General features: G+C 28.5%; 1 protein-coding gene across 1 annotated transcript; it reads left to right on the forward strand.

The window, feature by feature from the left end:
* Positions 1–7,385: 7,385 nt before the first annotated feature.
* DPL1 (dihydrosphingosine phosphate lyase) lies at positions 7,386–13,913 on the forward strand. Its single transcript, XM_047303407.2, has 15 exons — positions 7,386–7,678; positions 7,817–7,862; positions 8,690–8,841; positions 8,978–9,037; positions 9,593–9,817; positions 9,895–10,036; positions 10,114–10,164; positions 10,257–10,348; positions 10,865–10,991; positions 12,224–12,239; positions 12,501–12,608; positions 12,730–12,784; positions 12,876–13,022; positions 13,345–13,423; positions 13,636–13,913. The coding sequence occupies exons 1-15, from the start codon at positions 7,482–7,484 to the stop codon at positions 13,756–13,758; spliced, it is 1,620 nt and encodes a 539-aa protein (XP_047159363.2). The 5' UTR covers positions 7,386–7,481; the 3' UTR covers positions 13,759–13,913.
* The last annotated feature ends 5,799 nt before the right edge of the window (positions 13,914–19,712 follow it).

Here is a 19,712-nt window from a genome sequence, read left to right on the forward strand (position 1 = left end):
TCGTGAGGAGTAGTAGGAGGTCTTAGTCTTTGAGGCTTCCAGTATGCTCCAAGGTGTGGTATAGACTAACCTCGTGAGTGTGGTAGGGTGAAACCCATTGGCAATGGCTTTGCAAAGTAGTAGAAACCACCACGAGTGCACAACTCGTCATAGCTCGATAATCATTCTAAGTCCGGACAGTCAAAGTCAGTGTGGTGTCATGTGTGAAGAGTTTATATGATGTGAATGAATAAATATGATTGTATGAAACTTAGTAAATGAGTATATGATTAATCTTTGTTTAAACTAGCTTACCCTGTTGTGTGTGCTTGTGTTTTGTATGTATTGGTGCTCTTTCTTCTGCAATGCTCATCCTTTGGGTATGAGCAGCAGGAGAAGAGGTGTCCCTGGAGCATGCATCGGATGGGAGTGATGTTGTGGAGTAGTTAGTTTAGTTGAATATTGTATATAGTTTTGAGTATCTTATTTTTCATATATAAAGTTTAAATTTATAGTTGTTTTTGGATATCTGTAAAGATAATACTTTATATTTTAGATGGATAATTGTTCTACCTTATCATGTATGTGATGATTCTATGCTATAGTTTATACTATATTTTGGAATGTTACACTAACCATTAATAAAATAATTTTAATGTTTATTGTTCTGTTTTTCTTACTTTTGAGCTATTTATCTTTCATTTTAATATTGTTAAAAATTAAAATATAATTAAATATAAAAAAAAGACTTAAACTAATAAAAAAAGCAACAAACAATATAACAAAAAAGAAGTAAACTATCAACTATCAACTAATAGATAAAGTGTTAAACATAAAATAAAAAATTAATTAGTGGAGTTAATTATTTCAAATTTGAATAATTGGTGGAATCAATTAGTGAAATTAAATACATTATTTTAATTAACCAGATTAATTATTCCAAATTTTAAGATAAATATAGTGAAACTAAGGTTCATTGATTACATCTCAATTCTTAGTGCATTGATAACATTTTGGAATGATATATTATTTAATAAAAAAAATATAATGGATCTAGGTTGTATGGTAAGTACCTCGGAGGACGAAGATACTACAGTGAATGAAACACTAATTAGATGTAGTGATGGAAGACGACTACACGATAGATGAATAATGGATTTAGGTGCAGCTTGGCACATGACTTCGAGCCGAAATTGGTTTTACACTTACAAACCCATCTCAAGTAGATATGGATTCATAGGGAATGATCATGCCTTAAAAATCATTGGGTTTAGTACCATCAAAATACAAATGCATGATGATACTATTCCCACAATTCAAGGGATATGACAAGTGAAGAACTTGAAGAAAAACTTATTGTTTATTGGGTAATTAGATTACCTTGGGTGTAAGATCCATAATGAAAGTGAAATATTAAAAGTGGTGAGACGTAATTTGGTAGTGATGGAAACATAAAATATCATGGTGAATTTGTACGTGCTTACGAAAGATACATTGAAAAAAGTTAATGTAACAATTTCATCAACAAGTAAAGAATAAGTGGTGATGATGTGACATCGTAGACTTAGGCATATGTAAGAGCGAAGTCTGCAAATTATTACGGAACATAATCTCTTCCCCAAGTGCAAAAAGGTTGATTTATCTTTTTGTAAGCACTGTGTGATAAATAAGCAACATAAATTAATGTTTGTTATAGTGACAACCAAAAGAAAACATATATTATACTTTGTTCCTTCTCATGTACGAAATCACAAATATTATCTTAAGAGGCAAAATTTTTTTGTTAAATTGAGTATTACTCCAAGAGATTATGGGTATACTTTCATTAAGAGGAAGTTAGATGTATTTCCATTATTTAAGGAATTTAGAACACGAACTATGAAAAGAATTAAGTGTTTAGGTTATGCTGACAATGTGAATGGGTATTGCCCATGGAGTCCTACTGTCCACAAGGTCTTTGTTAGCATGAATGTAATGGTGCTGCAGATAGAAGGCTTTGAAGAAAAATAAAATTTGGTTTACATGTTGAACAAATCTCTATACAAGACATCCAAGTGTTCATACTAAAGATTTGATTTCTTCATCATTAACCTTGGTTACAATAGACTGAGTTCAGTCCATTATACTTATTAGAATGAGTTTGATTTCTTCATCATTAACCTTGGTTACAATAGACTGAGTTCAGTCCATTATACTTATTAGAATGAGTTTGGTGAGAATAATTTTTTCATCTTATTTTTGTATGTGGATGACATGTTGGTGGTAGGTCCCAATAAAGCTCAAATCCAATAATTGAACACACAGTTGGTTATGGAGTTTGATATGAAGAACTTGAGACCAACAAATAAAATTTTAGGAGTGTAGATTTATCAAAACAAAAAAGATAGGAAGATTTGACTTTCTTAAAAGAATTACTCACTGAAAATACTGTGACACTTTGATATGCAAAATTGCAAACCAATTTATGTCCCTTTTCCTATCAATTGTAAGTTATTATCAAGTACGAACCCTAAAAGTTAAACAAAGAGGTTAGAGATGTCTAAAGTACCATATGTATCACCTATGAGTAGTCTTATGTATGTTTTGATTTGTACATGACTGGACTTTGCACAAACATTAAGAGGTTAATAAGTTCATGGAAAATCTAGATAGAAATCATTCAAATATTGTTAAAAGGATCTTTATATTCATAGTGTTCTATTATTGTTTGTTGAAAATCTTATTTGTTTTTTAAAGGTTGAATCAACTTCTTTTTGTATGATTTTCATATTAAATTAATCAAAATATATTAAAATTATATTTTTATTTATATTTTCAAACACTGAAAAGTTTTAATCTACCGCAAAAGTTATGATTTCATCGAATGATAAAATTACATTTTATTTACAAACTCACAATTTAAATTAAATATTAAAATTAAGTTTGTATGATATAAAATATTTAGACTTGATTTTGATTTTATATTTATAAAAATAGAGAGAAAGGGACATAAAAATAAATTGAAAGATACTCTTCAATCGCCTTTGTTTCAAAGGATGTGTGTAACTTTCGAAGATGAAATTTGGTCATTCTTTTTTATAAAATTGAAAACACTTAGCTCGTTATAATTTTCTAATTTTATCCATAATTATTACTGTAATTAAATGATAAAAAATTCTTATGTGGTGTATGTTTTGAATATAAAATTTTCAAATTTTTTTATGTCTAACTTCAATTATTATATATTGTTTTCGAGATATATTGTTAAGTCAACAATCCAATGTTTGATTAGTCATTTAAAGTTTGAAGATGATTTGAAGTCAGGTACTAGGTCTAACAGTTTGTTCAAACCATTTTGAGAATGTTTGCAACCGTTAGAAAGTAATAGCCCGCATATCACCTATCTTTTTATCTCAAACCTGTATTTATAGGTTTCAAAGTGAACTTTTGATCAACACCGACCTAATTACGATCCAATCGAGAATAATCACACTTTACTTTTAAGTTGATTAATATTAAAATTAATTATGTTCATGAATTGATCTTACTGGTGGTTCATTATATAATTCAAGTAATAATTAATCAGGTCTATGACTAACTGAATAATCATACAATACATCATAATAAGTGATTTTATTAACACAAATATCTCATTAATTTAATATGAATACAATCTCTTTCATACTTATTTTTACCAATTTATAATTTAAATAATTATGTATTATAATTTTTTAGTTGAGAATATTTTGTTTAAGTCAAAATATGGATGATTTTATTTTATTTTATATAAAATCACACAAAACAATATTGGTCTATTTGTGAATGATTTTGTGGAGGGACGCGTGTTATTATTTTCAAGACCATTTATGTAATATATTTAAAAAATAATATTTAACTTTTGGAAATAGTTTTTATTAGGTAGCATATAATCTTCTCTCTCTCACCTAAAGAGGACAAACTTAGAAAACAATGTTTCTTAACAATTAAAAGTTGAAAGAACAATGTAGAAACTTACAAAACAATGTTTGTTAACAAGTACTAGAAGAAGGTACAATGAACATTTATATAACGTGGGGCATTTTGGTCCTTACAATGTTTGTGTTGAGCATTTCATCAGAAAAAGAAAATGTTTTGATCAACTAACCAATTCTCAATATATTAACCAATTGAGACAATTATCAACTGACTAATTCTCAACAAATTAATCAATTGAGATGACAATTATCAACTAGGGAAGAACAACTGTATAATAAGAAAAAAATAAAATGGAATAACTTCCCATTGTTATTTAAACAAAAGGTATTTTAAAAGTTATTTAAATATTATTAACATAATTAAAAATGCAATGTATTTTGTTTTTTTAAACTACGAACTTCTTTGCCCATACACATTTTTAATATATTATTATTTAAATTTTTCATTTGGGGTTCAAACTTTTATTTACATAAAAATAAAGATATGCATAAATAAAAGGGTTAAATATGTTTTTAGTCCCTAAACTATTGACCGTTTCTGGTTTTCGTCCCTCCTCCAAAATAAGGTACAATTTAGTCCTCAATCTTTAAAAAACGTTCGTTTTAGTCGAAAAAACGAACGTTTTGAGGACTAAAACGAGGACTAAAAACAAAATTTTGAGGACTAAAACGAAAGTTTTTCTAAAGAATGAGGACCAAATTATACCTTACTTTGGAAGAGGGACGAAAACCAGAAACGGCCAATAGTTTAGGGACTAAAAACATATTTAACCCTAAATAAAATGATTACCTTGTGAATTATATATAAAAAAAGATATTTTAATGACTTTCATTACCGCAGACACTATATTAAAAGTGTATTCTCAAAAGGTTATTAATCTTCAAAGGATGCATTCATGTTAAAAAATAGGGAAAAAAAATTACATGGTAACAATTTAAAAATTTTAATTTTGTGAAATAGTTATTTCTAAAAATGGAAGCTTTTCATTTTTCAGTTTATTCAAATAGTATTTAAAACTCACCCTTTCACACAATATTCAGAATTTACCCTTTAATACCAACTATTTAAAAATATAATTAATAATTCTCATGTAATTATACTTTTAGTTAAGAAAGAATCTGATACTACGCGTAAAAGTGAAGAGAATATAAATTCTAAATTAATTAATATTAATAAGTTTTAAATTTCTTAATCTATTAGATATTAAAAAAAAGAGTCAAATTTACAATATATATAAACTGAAAATTAAGAATTTTATGAGATTAGGTTGTACTCTAATTAAATTGGATAATTATTATAATAAGATATAACATTTTAGTGTGTTTTCAATCAAAAAATTAAGCTAATAATTTTATCATAACCAGTAAAAATACGTGTAATAGTAACTTTAAAATTATATACTTTTTCTAAAAAATTTAAAATAATTTTTGTAATAATAATTTTGAAAAGCTGGGGAAGAAAGTTTGTTGATAATGTAAAATGATCATATTCACTTTTAAATCATTCAGCATTTGTGGTACTTTAAGGTGAAGAATTCAGTAGAGAATATGTACACTTATCAATTAAAGTTAAATAATAATTTTAATTTATAAATAATAAAATAATTAATACAAAAAAATGTGAAAAATATAAAAGAACATATAATTTATACAATGATAATAACTATTATTAAGATATATTTTGATACACTTCATTAATTACACTTTTGTGTGTGTGTGTTTTAATACAATATAAAATGTTAGTTATACAAATTGGAAACATAATATGATTAAGTAAATTAATTAATTAATATTTGATTATCATACTAGATTAAGAAAATAATTTAAAACTTTTACAAAAAATTAATTCTAAATTAACTTACACAATTATTACCAAACGGTTCTTTATATTTTAAAAATTTGTAAAATATATATTTAGTTAATTAAATTTGAGGGATAAATAGTTATAGGTATATATGAATATAACATTTACTCTTAATATTTTCGTATTTATATATGTAACTTTTTTTATCATACAAATAAATACATTATTAACACTAGTAAAAATGCATGCACCTAATATATGTATATTTTATGATAACAAAAGGTGAAAAAATTATATTACTATAATTATAAATATAAATATAAATAATTTTTATAATTTTATTATAGACAATTATTTTAGTTTAGAACAATAATTAAATTTAAAAAATTTATCAAATAAAATATATCAATTTTATAAAATTGTCACTTAAAAGTTAAATTTGTCAAAATAATTATTTTAATTTAAAAAACAGTTTTTTTTAAATTAAGAATGAAAAACAAATATGTACCCAAAAATATATTTTTTTATATAATAAAATTGTCTAAATCTTATACAAATAGACATAGATTGTTTTTGCATATATAATGATTTTTTAATTAATTAATGTAATTAATAATTATAAGATTATTTTTTCCATCAAATTAAAATGATTTTAATAAGTATAAAACAAAAAGATACAAAATATAAACGGATTAAATATGATTTCATGGATTAAATATGTTTTAGTAACTAAAGAAATGTAATTTGTGTATGTTAAATTTTTTTAATATATTTTAATTTTTAAACTTTGAAAATTAATAAATATAATTATTTTAATTTAATTAAGTCAATTTTTTTATTGTGTTAAATGCATTTTATCTTAGAATGAGTTATTTATACAATTTAATATATTCTTAATTTAATATTAGTTAAAAAACACGTGTGATACTTCAAAACAATTTAACGTAATTAGATTAAAAAAATTATATTAATTCACTTCTAAAATTTAACTAATTAGATCAAATATAAATTTTTCATATATTAACTAATTCAAGTTTAATGACTAAAATCATCATTAACCCAATATAAACTATTTAAATCAATTTAGTTTGCATACATTGTTGTTTTCCGTTTTAATGCTATTTAACTAAAATATTAGATTAAAGAACATAATTTGAAATATTCAATAAATTGAAAAGAAAGAAAAAACAAAACTCATAAATTGTACTATAAATATAAATATAAATATAAAACAAATAAAAATTTGCAATTCTAGATAAATTTATCATATCTTAATTTGATTTAAACTTAAAATATATTGAATTAAAATTGTGTTACACTAATACAACTTTAACTTAAAAATACTTTATTACCATAATTTATTCAAAAAAAAATCATACTAAACTTATATTTCATATATTTTTTTAAAACGATTATTTTGATAATTTAAAAAAGAAAAAATCACCATTCAAATTAGTGAAGCAAAAACCAAACAAGATGATCACGTTGATAGTTAAAACATGTTTGATTGAAATTAGTGAGAATCAGACATTTTTACCTTAAAACTTGTTTCATGGGACGTTACGCAACTCATAGCCCATTTGTCCACGCAACATGACACCTTGTTATCTCTTTCTTTCACCAAACAAACTCTACATACACTGAACAGTATATAATATAGACTCTTCTCTCTCTCCCTCTCTGTCTTCTACTATAGTTTTTCCTTTCTTCTCCATTGCTACCTTTCTTCCTTCTCACCAACTCCAATGGATTTTTCTTCTACTTCGATCTCTCACTTCAGAGTCTTTGCGAATTCGTTCCTCTCTCAATACGAACCGCTTGCTCTGCTTCTCGTTCCACTGCTTTCTCTCTTTCTCGCTCATTCGCTTCACTCCTTCTCACGCCTCCTATCCGAGAACGGACTCAAAGCCACCCTCCTAGGGTTTATCATGAACGCCGTCAAGTACAAAACACCACTCCATGCAATGCTATATCTCACCAATTAACTTTAATATTAATATTCACGCTTGTATATATGTCAATTACTCGTTTCCATATGGTTTTAATTAATCTAATAGGTGATCCGTGTTTCAATTGGCAGATTGGTTCCTGGCGTGAAGGGATACATAGATGCCGAAAAACAGAAGGTTTGGTTCTGTATGATTCTATTGAATTAGATTCGATTGGGCTTTGGTGTTGGTTTTGTATTGTGTAAGGAGTCAACTTCGCATGGACGCTCTGTTTGGAGCTCTGGTTTTGTTTTTTGTGATTTTAGTGGCAATGAGTTTAGTTTCATTGGAGTTTTTCACTTTGCATAATCCTTTATTAGATTAGTGGTTAGTTCAATTTTTGTGGTTTTGAGATTGCGAAACTTTTCGAGGTTGGAGAATTTCGTATCAGTCCATGCCACTTTGACTACTAGGCCCGTTTGGGTGGATGTGTTATCTAGAATTGATTTATTATATTACAATGACGAAGTGGAAGAGAAAAGTGGTAAGCTTAGACACATAAGATGATAATTACCGAAACTGAGTTTTTAAAAGGATTCGATGCTTTTCACTCCATATCTCCCTGCGATGAAATATCACTGCAGAATTAGGTATGACATATTTTATGCACTTTTAGTTTGGTATCCTCTTAAATTTGGGATTGAAATGGTTTTTCATAAGAACTTTGTTGCCTTTACCTTCATTCTTAGGGTCAGTTTGGTATGGGGGTAAAAATGGTGATAAACAAGTTCGTGAATATGCTTCATTAACAAAATTGTATTGAGAACTAATCAGTGGGTTTATGTGCATGAGGTAAAGAAACCGCTTGGGTTTCTCCAATGTTATCCAAACACAGATTCAATCTGTGCCACCTCAAGTGGTACATGTATACTTTGGTTTTAAAAAATTACTGCTTTTTTAAACCATGGATCATCATCATCATCATCGGTAACTGATTTACTTATTAATCTGGTCATTGAACTCAGGTTGTGGATAAGTTGCAATCTGATAGCAAATCTAAAAGAGAAGGTTGGAATACTGAGTTGCCAAGCGCAGGATTAGGGACGTCTGTCCTTGATAAAATGAGAGAGGAAAAAAATAATGATCCGGTCTGGCAAGGCAAATGCTCCGGTACAGTGTATGTTAGTAATTTTGGTAAAATGTTAAATTCTGAGCAATTTGTTCTTGGGATGCCCTGGTACAGTGTATGTTCGTAATACTTAGACTGGCGAGTACTGTATTTTTTTAATGTATTTATTGTTTATTTCTTGCAGCTACATTGGAGGAAGTGAATCTGATGGACATTTCTCTGTGATAAACGAGGCATGTTCAATGTTAGTGACACTACAGCGTTTTCAGCTGTATTTTATGTTTGTGTTAATATGATTGTTTAATACTCTGTTTGACAATTACTATCTACTTTGTATATTCTTCTAGATAGATGGATTTTTACATAGATTAGTGGTTTTGTAACTGATTAAAGTTTCTGTATACCTTCTCCAAAGTACCTTAGTTTATTTGCTTTAGGAGCTGGGAGCATTATCAGTTTATGTATTTTTTTTCCTTAACATCAATCTTGCTTCTGACTCAGATCTGGTCACTGTAGGAAGCTTCCTTATTGTTTGAAGTTGAAAATATTTAAAGCATGCTTTTGGTTAAGTCTTCCAGTTTTGCAAATCAGCACTGAGCATGATTCCTGTTTGCTACTCAGATCATTACATGATTACATCATAATCTGGACTAGTTCAATAGATTTCTGAGTCTCATAGACAAGTTTCAAAATAATTTAGAATTTGTGATATTCTTTAAGGTTATAGTCATGCCCATTAGCTTGGTTGCTGATATAGCTATATGCATGCATTGAACAATTCATATTGATGAGATTTCAGGTTTGCACATACCAATCCCCTGCATTTGGATGTATTCAAGAGTGTTGCACGCTTTGAAGCAGAAGTGGTTGCAATGACAGCGGCACTTCTTGGAAGTAAGGAAAATAGTTCTGGAGGACAAATATGTGGCAACATGACATCAGGCGGGACTGAAAGTATACTATTAGCTGTGAAAACATCTCGTGACTATATGAAATCTAAAAAAGGAATTACAAGACCTGAAATGTATGTCACCAATAATGCATTATTATATACTTGGTAAATTATCATTTTTAATATATTTTTAAACTACCAAATTATAGGATTATTCCCTTGTCTGGACACTCAGCATATGACAAGGCTGCACAGTATTTTAATATCAAACTATGGCGTGTACCAGTTGACAAGAATTTTCAAGCGGATGTGAAAGCGATTCGACGCCATATTAACAAAAATACCATCCTGGTATGAAGGTTACTTTTCCTTATTGCTAATATATTCAATTCTTACTGCCAAATGAACTGACTATCATGATAAATCAGATTGTTGGATCTGCTCCTGGGTTTCCTCATGGAATAATTGACCCCATCGAAGTAAGTTTTTTCATCTAATGCTGAAAAAGAATATATATTCAACTTTCTTGCTCAATTACAAAATGCATATAATTTGCCTATTTCTTCCGTAGGAACTTGGTCGTCTGGCATCAAGCTTTGGTATTTGTTTCCATGTGGATCTTTGCCTTGGTGGCTTTGTATTACCATTTGCTCGTGAGCTTGGGTATAGTTGGCATGACCTATTTTATATTACTGAACCATCATTCAGTGTTGTTGTCTGTTACCTTTGCTTTTATATTCACCTTGTCATTGTTTTAGGTATTATATACTTTCCTTCTTGAATCAGATCTTTGGCACAGAATCCATCAATTTATTAGGCCTTTTCTTCTTTCTTTGATAATACAGTCCACCACCCTGCCCATCCCCCTCCAAACCCCGCCCTTCCCCCCCGCCCAACCCCATCCCTCCCAACAAACGACTCTTTCCTATTTTTCTTTATTTTGCAGCTGCAAGTCTCATTGTTTTTGGATTATGTTTTAGCGTAGTATTCTCTTCTTCAACTTCCCTTGGGCCTGGGTTAATTTTTTTATGATTATATTAATGTATAACATTTCCAATCACCCTACCCACACAGAATGGGGAAAGTGGCTCTGTTATGTTGAAAATTATATGTAGCACTTGTTGCAACTTCTTTTCAGTACTAATGTAAGGGACTCATGTTCAATCTATTCTTTCCCAGGTACCCCATTCCACCTTTTGATTTCTCTGTTAAAGGAGTTTCTTCAATATCAGTGGATGTACATAAATATGGTTTAGCTCCCAAAGGAACAAGTATAGTTCTTTATAGAAACCATGAAATCAGAAAGGTAAGGCAAGGCAATGATTTACTAAAAAATGCTTAGGGCAGTAACTGAAATTATTTGTAGTCTTTTTAGTTTATACCTGAACTATAAACTGGTTATTCAATATTTTTACTGTTAACTTGTGCAACTTTTTGGAAACATCTCACAGAATATGACATCTCCTAATGTTCGGAAAGTGTACTTTATTTCAAACTTTTTTTTCTCTTTCCTTGAGTTGGTATCCATCAATACTATGAAAAAAGAAATTAGCGTATCATATTTGGTTATCGGTGTTTCTACCTCAAACTCAAGTTTTTTTCTAGTGAAAGGGTCATTTGACAGACGATATGTTGCATCATAGAATCTGACTTATCATTTCTCTTGGCTCTTGGTCATAGCATGGTGGACATCATAAGCCAAATGATCTCATTTCAAGAGTTCTATCTCTTTCTCTTCCTTAGGAAATCATGAAGAGTTGGTAGATGAAACATTTTTGCATTTCTTCTTACTTAAGGATATTGGAGAAAAAAACTTTATTTTTCTGAATACAATTATAGAGACAGGAGTTAGAAGACGAATTATATAACAGGGCAAGCCCTTTGGCTCATGAACATTAAAGTAGTTACCAATTAACTGAAATTCAAGTACATAACTTTTCATATGGATATTCCTTAAAATCACCCCTCTCGAGTCATAGTGCATCTCATGTCCAATTCTTAAAATTTTAATAGAATCAAAACTATTTCAAGTTTACAGCCCCTATGAACATATGAAATTTCATTGATAGGAAAGCGTATAATTGCGTTGTTTGTGTGGGACAGTTCTCTGATTTTGTGATGAGAAAACTATTTAAAAAAAGTGTAAACCATCTTATTTTTGCAACGTAAAGTAGCTATTTAACCATGTGGGTTTGGCTCATGGCTGTTTTCGTGGGAGTTTCTATTCTAGTAATTAAAGAGACTATGTGCTAAGGTAAACGCAGCACGTTCTATAGGTTTTTGTTTTCCCTGTGTTTCTAGTTGTATGGATAACTTCCTCTCCCCTTTGTTGTATTTTCCACTTTTCTATCTAATAACATTTTTTTTTTCTATTAAAAAAGAAAGTCGCTATAAATATATCCTAATTCTCTTCTATCTGTATTTCTCTTATATCGATTACCTTCTCTACAACATGCCTTTCTATTATTGGAAAATTGGTTGCTGATTTACTTGCAGCTGATTACTAATGTATTTTCTTTGTCTTCTGGATTCTACCAGCATCAATTTGTTGCCGGTAAGTTACTATTTGATTCTGATTAATGTTATGTATTCGGCAATTGGGGTTTTATTTTTATAATGTGCTTGTGCATGTGTACAACCTACAAGGAAAGGGAAAGATGATAGATGGTGACATAAACTTTAGACAAGAGCTAGTCTTCAATATTTTTGTCATAGATAGTATAGTCATTTATCTTTCTGGGGAAATCTTTTTGTCTCTTGGAATAATTCCCTTACTGTTTTCTTACCAATTATTATCAAATTGTCAACCTCACAGTTACCGAGTGGTCTGGTGGGTTGTATGTGTCTCCAACCACAGCTGGAAGCAGGCCTGGAAGTCTAATTGCGGGTGCGTGGGCAGCAATGATTTCTCTAGGGAAAGAAGGTTAATGTCCACAACCTCTCTGTTCTGCTTCGACATAATAATTTGATTTCCCTTTCCTGCTAACTCTGATCCACACAAATTTATGATGTACGGAAAAATTCTGGTGTGTTATGTTCTTCAGGTTACTTGAAAAATACAAAAGCAATTATGGAAGGCTCAATAAGAATACAGAAAGGGTGAGATACCGCTTCTCTTTCTTTCTGTATGTACTCTAATGTTGTGCCTTTTATATAAGTTTTGAATGTAATGATTGTGTTATATCTGCAGCATAGAGGAGATTGCTGAGTTGTTTATTGTTGGAAACCCTGACATGACAATCGTGGCTTTTGGTTCAGATGTTCTGGATATATTTGAAGTCAATGATGTTATGTCATCCAAAGGGTGGCATTTGAATGCATTACAGAGACCCAACAGGTAGGGGCTTTAAAATTGGGGTGGAGTGTTGAAATTTTTTTAAGGGGATGGACTGGAAAGATTGAATACCTCTGAAGTATGAGTTGTTTATACAAGATATCTGATACCACTTCTGTCATAAAACTTTAAGGTTTAAATTTTGTAGATCTTGTTTTTCTTATATACTACCTAACTTTTGCATTTATACTAAATGTGAGACTTTTAACTCTAACTTGGATTCTTAATATAGAGTGGAAGCACTACCTATAATTTCATCATTAAATTGCAAGTACATTGTGTCTTTTTGAAGAAACTGAAAATTTTTTTCCTGTGTTTGAATCAGCATCCATATATGTGTTACACTACAACATGTGCCAATTGTTGAAGACTTTCTGAATGATTTGAAGGAATCTGTGAAAACTGTAAGCTGCTTACTTATATGGAATCCCATAATAAATGAGTCATTTATTACATTTATATGAAATTTAAGATATTCTCTCCGGGACACCAGCAGCAGAGGGTGGTTGCAGAGAACAGGATGACATTTGATTTAACAGTTCAGTGGCTGATAATACAACACATTCAGTATGATTTGTATTTTCTGTTTTACTCTTTTCTTCCTTTCCAATTTCAGGTGAAAGCAAATCCAGGTCCAATAAGTGGAGGCCTGGCACCTATATATGGCGCCGCAGGGAAGATGCCAGATAGAGGCATGGTCCAGGAATTGCTGGTAGATTATATGGACGGTACCTGCTAATGCCATTCAACATTTGTTTCAGATTTTTCAGGCAACATCTACTGTAGTGGACCTTAATAATATCCATTTTATCGTCTATTCTTTTCCTATTTATCATAGATTTAAACGCTGAATTTAAATGAAAATAAAAGAAGGCCCTTTTGTTTGTTATTATACATATTGGAACATCTGTTTCAAGTTCTGTATTTATATTTTTGAAAGTGTAATTCCCAGGAATGTTGAAACCAGAAAATTATTCCAAAGCCTAATTTTTCAAGTTCTCATTTTTCTTATTTTGGTGAAAGTAAAAAGTTTGGTGACACTGATACCTTTTAACACCGTGTCATTTGAGCATATTATCCTTTTTGGCAATCTTGCTTTTGACTTTGACATTAGAGACACTGATATTATCTGAGCAAGTCATGTGGAAGAACAAAAAATAATAATGCACATGTGAGTGATTGATGCTACAGAAACAAAATGTAAGTGTGTGTGATTGGTAATCATTGTTAAAATGTGTTATAGTTACCTTTTTAATTATGAACAAGTTAATGGTGTAATTGGAAATGATTTTGAGATTTAAGGACCTCGTAAATCCTTGTCTCTTTATCAACTATAGAAGGTGTTGGTCACTTAACCTATTTTAGTTAAACTTACACTAAACTTGTGTTTATAGTGATAATTGAAAGTGAACGAATGAAAAAAGAGAGGACTAAATAGAGAGTGTAAAAATTAAGATTGTTTTCACAAATAAAAATAGAATAAAAATGAGTAAAAATAAGATAGAGATAAAGTGAACATTTCGTAAGTTTATAATTGATTTTATGAAGGTAAAAAATAATTAAGTTTTTTTTTATGAAATGTTCAAATTGCCCTTTGAGTCATATTTAAAAATTACTTTTTATTATTTATATCTTGTTTACCTACTAACATTATACTCTTATCACCTGAGTAATTTTTGTACAAATTGTAATTTAAAAATTGTCAATTTACCTTTGAAGTCCTTCAAGTACTATCATTCCTGTAAATCACTTTTTTTTAGCTAAACCAAACTAATGCTTATATAATGTAAATTGACACATTTTATTTGGCATTGAATGAAACTAGAAAAACAAAGAAGGCACAAAAAGAAAGAAAAATATAATTAATAACAAGACAATGAGTTCAATCATAATTAGGATTAACACCAATTCTATTTTGTTACTTGTTTTCATTTTCATTGTGAGGTATCTTTATCAATGTTTTCAAGCACGCCTTCTAATAATTTGAGCTGATTTGTCAATTCAAACAGGCTTTACACTTCTTAGACCTAGCCACAAAAAATAAATTAATTTTAATATAAAATGAGTGAACCATTCATTTTATCCTTAAAATATTGTTTTTTTTCCCTTAAATGATCAACAACAAAAAAAAAAACATTAAGTTATATAGATTATTTTAACATATTGTCAAAAAAGTAATTTAATTAATTGAAGTATAATAAACCAATATAGATAAAATTAAAAATTGAAAAAACATTGTGAATTCTCCTTTTTCCAAAGGAAAATGTGTGACTCGTCTTAAATATGGAATAAGTTGTTTCTATTTTACAATAAAGATGTCAAGATTACAGATTAAAAAATTTGAAAAAAAACTAAAATTAAGTTTAAATTCAATTTTAGCTATTATAGAAGTACTTACTTTATGATATTTTAGCACCCGCCAAATAAAAAATGCTTACTTAACTATTAAAATAATAATATTTTAAATCATTTTTATTTTACTTTTATCTTAAAATTATAAATATATACTATTATATTATTAAAGGGATTCTTAATTGATCTCCCAACATAACACAAAATAATGTTTTTCCTTTTAAAACAAATTTGATAAGATAAGTGACATTGGGATAATCAAATAACACTCAGAAAAAATAGATGTTATTCTTGATTTTTAACCATTTATGTCAGTCATATAAACTAAAATATAATTATAAAAATGCCATTAATGGGAATTCGGGTTGTTATTAAGAATATAAGTTATATACTAATTATAAAGATGAATCAGTGCATTTGTCAACCACTAAACTTGAAAACGACAACATACCATATAGTTCTAGAGGTGATCAAACAATTATTATAAGAAAATAGGATTTTCAAATCAAACTTGAGGACATTAAAAATATATTATGATTTTCTGATTTGTAAAGAAAAAAAAATGTAAATAATTTATTTAGTATAATAAATATTGACATTTTATTTTATTTTCACAGTAAAAGAATTTTAATTTAATATAACAATTCTAATTTTATTAATTTCATTTAAATTCAGTTAATAATTAGAATATGTAAACATGTATTTATTATTAAAATAATGAATAAATAAATAAATTTTCTAAATTTTAAAAAATATAAAATATATAAACCTACTCAAAATTAATTATATATTAACATTAATTTTTATATTAATAAATATATATTATTGTATGATTATTAAAAATCAGACATATATTTAATTATTTTAAAGATTATAGATTTTTTATTATACAAAAATGAGTTATGTCAGATTTTATTGTACTAAACTAATATATATATATATATATATATATATATATATATTAATTTTGATAATTTTTTATATTTAAAGTAATTGTTACTTGATAAGGAAAAATAAATAGCAGTGTTTAACATTTATAAAATAAAATAGATTGTGATAACTATTAAAAATTAAAGAAGATTACTTAGAAACAAAAAAAACACACAAATAAATTAGAGTACTAAAAGATTATTCTAAGATATTTTAATTGTAACAATTATAAATTAATCATGTATAAAATATATAAAATATAATAAATTATATATATATATATATATATATATATATATATATATATATATATATATATACTAAACTTAATTATCTAGATACATGTTTTTTATATTGAACTTCATTGTGGACATGCATTTATAGTAATATTTTTGTTTTGCAGAGTCATCGAAATTATTATTGTTTACTGTTCCGGCAAGTGTATCAAATCGTTCTAGTAATATAAAATTTTAAGATTAAGTATAGCTTCCCATGAGACTTGTGTAATACTAAACAATTGTATGATTAATAATTTATCTAAACTAAAGAATAATACATGAATCTACATTATATGTAAGAAAGTAAATGAATAAAGCAATAAAATGTGGACTTTGATAGTTGAAGGCCCTTAGAAGAGGGGAAAGATAAGAAATAGGATTTGCTAGGGGTAAAATTCACGAGCTTCACTCTCGTGCACACACAGAATCATCTTCTCTCCATCAAACATTAATGTCAATCAACTAAAACACTTTAGTCCTAATCCCTTAGGTGAAAGAGCCTAGGTTTCCTCATCAAGCGTCAATCCTAGTCACTCAACAAGCAAAGCCTGCATTAAGATGTAGGGTTTAAGATAACAAACGAATTATGTTCCATCTTTAGATACAAATCCCCACTAGATCTCTTGTTTCAAGCCTAAGGTTCACTAGATTCTTCCCAAAATCTAACAAATCCATAAATCAAGCTATTCACGTCCCCGTTTCAAGAAAATATTAAGAGTAGAAACAAGAAATTATCATTTAATGGAAGATATACATATATAATTAAAGTATTTACACAGTATATGAGAGTTCAATGGCTACAAATGCCCCTAAGAAGTGTCAAAACATTCGTACAAAAGTGGCGCTTAATGGTAAAGTTTGTCGCTCAACACCTTGGAGCTAAAATACTCCCAGACCTATAGCACAAACAAACACTCAATGCTATTATTGCTCAATGCCATATCATTTGACAACAAATGAATTTTGTGATTTTAAGTGAACTTTGACCAGATCAGTTATTCAAATTGATACTTTTTTCTTAGTGCATTGATTCAAAACCGTTTTAAACATGAAGACTAGTACCAATTTGCTTAATTTCTCATATATTTAAATTCTATGCAAAACATCAAATTATCAAACTCACAAGCACACCAAAACAACTAGCTTTCCTCACATGACCAATAACTCACAAGATCCTAACCAGCGAAACTTCTCCCAACTTGGAAGATGCTCTATCTACACATAGAAATATCACAAAAACGATCAAGACATGCTACTATAATCACTGATCAATAGAGACTCGTATAGATGAATAAAAAAAGTTTTCAAATGGAAGAAGACTCACATGCAACATATAACAAACAAAAAACAAAAAAGAAGTTGAAACTCAACTTATACAAATAGAGAAACACTCCGAATTGAAGAGTTCATTACAAGATTAATCTTACCGTCTCGATTTTTCAATAAAACGAACAAAGAGAAATAACTCTTAGATAAAAGTCAAATAACTCTAAAAAAATATTTTTTACAAAAATATGTGTTAAAAATAATAAAACTCATGTGACAAAGTTTTAAACCACTGTCACTTATGTCATTAGGTCTTGTATCATATTTTTTTCCAAAATTATATTTAAGTTTTATATATAAAATTCTCAAATCTTGCTAAATAAAATTGTATTTTAGAAATTTGAGTTTTAAACTAACTACAACAAGTATTTTCGAGATATGACTGTAAGGGGGAACAACAGAAGAAGAATGAGATAGAAAAATAAAGTAAAATATGTCATCTTTTACTTTGTTCTTTTACTTATCCACTTTTACCATTGCCAGACATGTTTGAAATAATAATTCAGTTGAATAGATTTGCAATGTCCATGATTGATGTATAAAAGAAACCTAAATAATAGATTTGTTAAAGATTACTTTTAGTGCAACGTTTAACCAATTATTATAAAAAGAAACTAATTTATCATATGATAATTTATGATTAAATAATTACATAAAAGTGTCTCACTCTTCTAATATAACCCATTTTTTCTGATAGGAAATTCCATTACACGGTTGAGGAATTATTGTCTCTCACTGTCAAATGACAGTATTCTGATATATCTCTTAACACGGTTTGACAACTTTGGTTTGAATAAAAAAGTCTAAGTGAAGCAAATTTTGACTATTGAATTACCCATACACAGTTGTCACATGTCACAGAAACATATCAATCGTTTCATTCGAATCCTAAAGATGTAAAAGGTTGCTTAATTATTTGATCATACAGAATCATGCAGAAAGAACACTAGGAACACTGTTTTGATCTGTTTCTGTTACTCTTATTCTACTGTGCCATGACTCAATCTTGGTCTATTTGCAATACTTTGAATTCCAATAGCTACCACTGTTTCTGATAAGAAAAGATAGCCAAGTTACTGTCAACAGTTTAGGAGTTTGAATTACACCTTCTTAATCCTGATACTGTTTCTTAGTTAGTTCAAATTAGTGTGAAAAAATTTGCAAAACTATACAAATTTCATAGAGGTTTATTCATTCAGATCAAGGAGTATTGAAACTTGTTTATAGGGAAGCTATTCAAGGTAAATTTGCCAGGTTTGACATTTCTCTTACTTATGGTCTTAGGATCTCTGATGTTGTTATTCATTTTTGCTAGTAATATTTCATTAACATACTTCTTATGTAAAAGACTTTTAGTTGTTTTTTAAGGTTATTCCTCGTAAAATTCTAAGTGTGAATCTAAGTCTCACATTGAAACGAGAAAGTAGAACACAGAATAAGGTTGAAGATTGATTAATTCATTGTGTTAAAGTTTTTGATAAAAAATTATATCAATTTTTTATACGGTTAGACTCATGTTTAATACATTCTACTTTTTAATTTGCATTTTTTATAAATATTAATTAAAAATGACCTCAATCAAATAAAGTTGATGATCAATTTGTCTATAACTCTTCTGCATCTTAAGCTGGGTCCTCCCTGAAATATTTAGGGTTAGGAAAAAATATCAGATCTGAGAAAACAGAGGAATTTAGGGTCCTCCCTAGAAGACTCCTAATAATTTCCACTTATTCCAAAATAGGCACGAGTGCAAGATCTATGAATAAGCAAGCAACAAATTGAGTATTCCAAAAATAGTTAGAGTGAG

This window comes from Vigna umbellata, chromosome 4 (assembly GCF_029865625.1).
Source record: "Vigna umbellata cultivar VRB3 chromosome 4, Vumbellata_1.0, whole genome shotgun sequence".
In the NCBI taxonomy this organism is placed as follows: Eukaryota; Viridiplantae; Streptophyta; class Magnoliopsida; order Fabales; family Fabaceae; genus Vigna; species Vigna umbellata.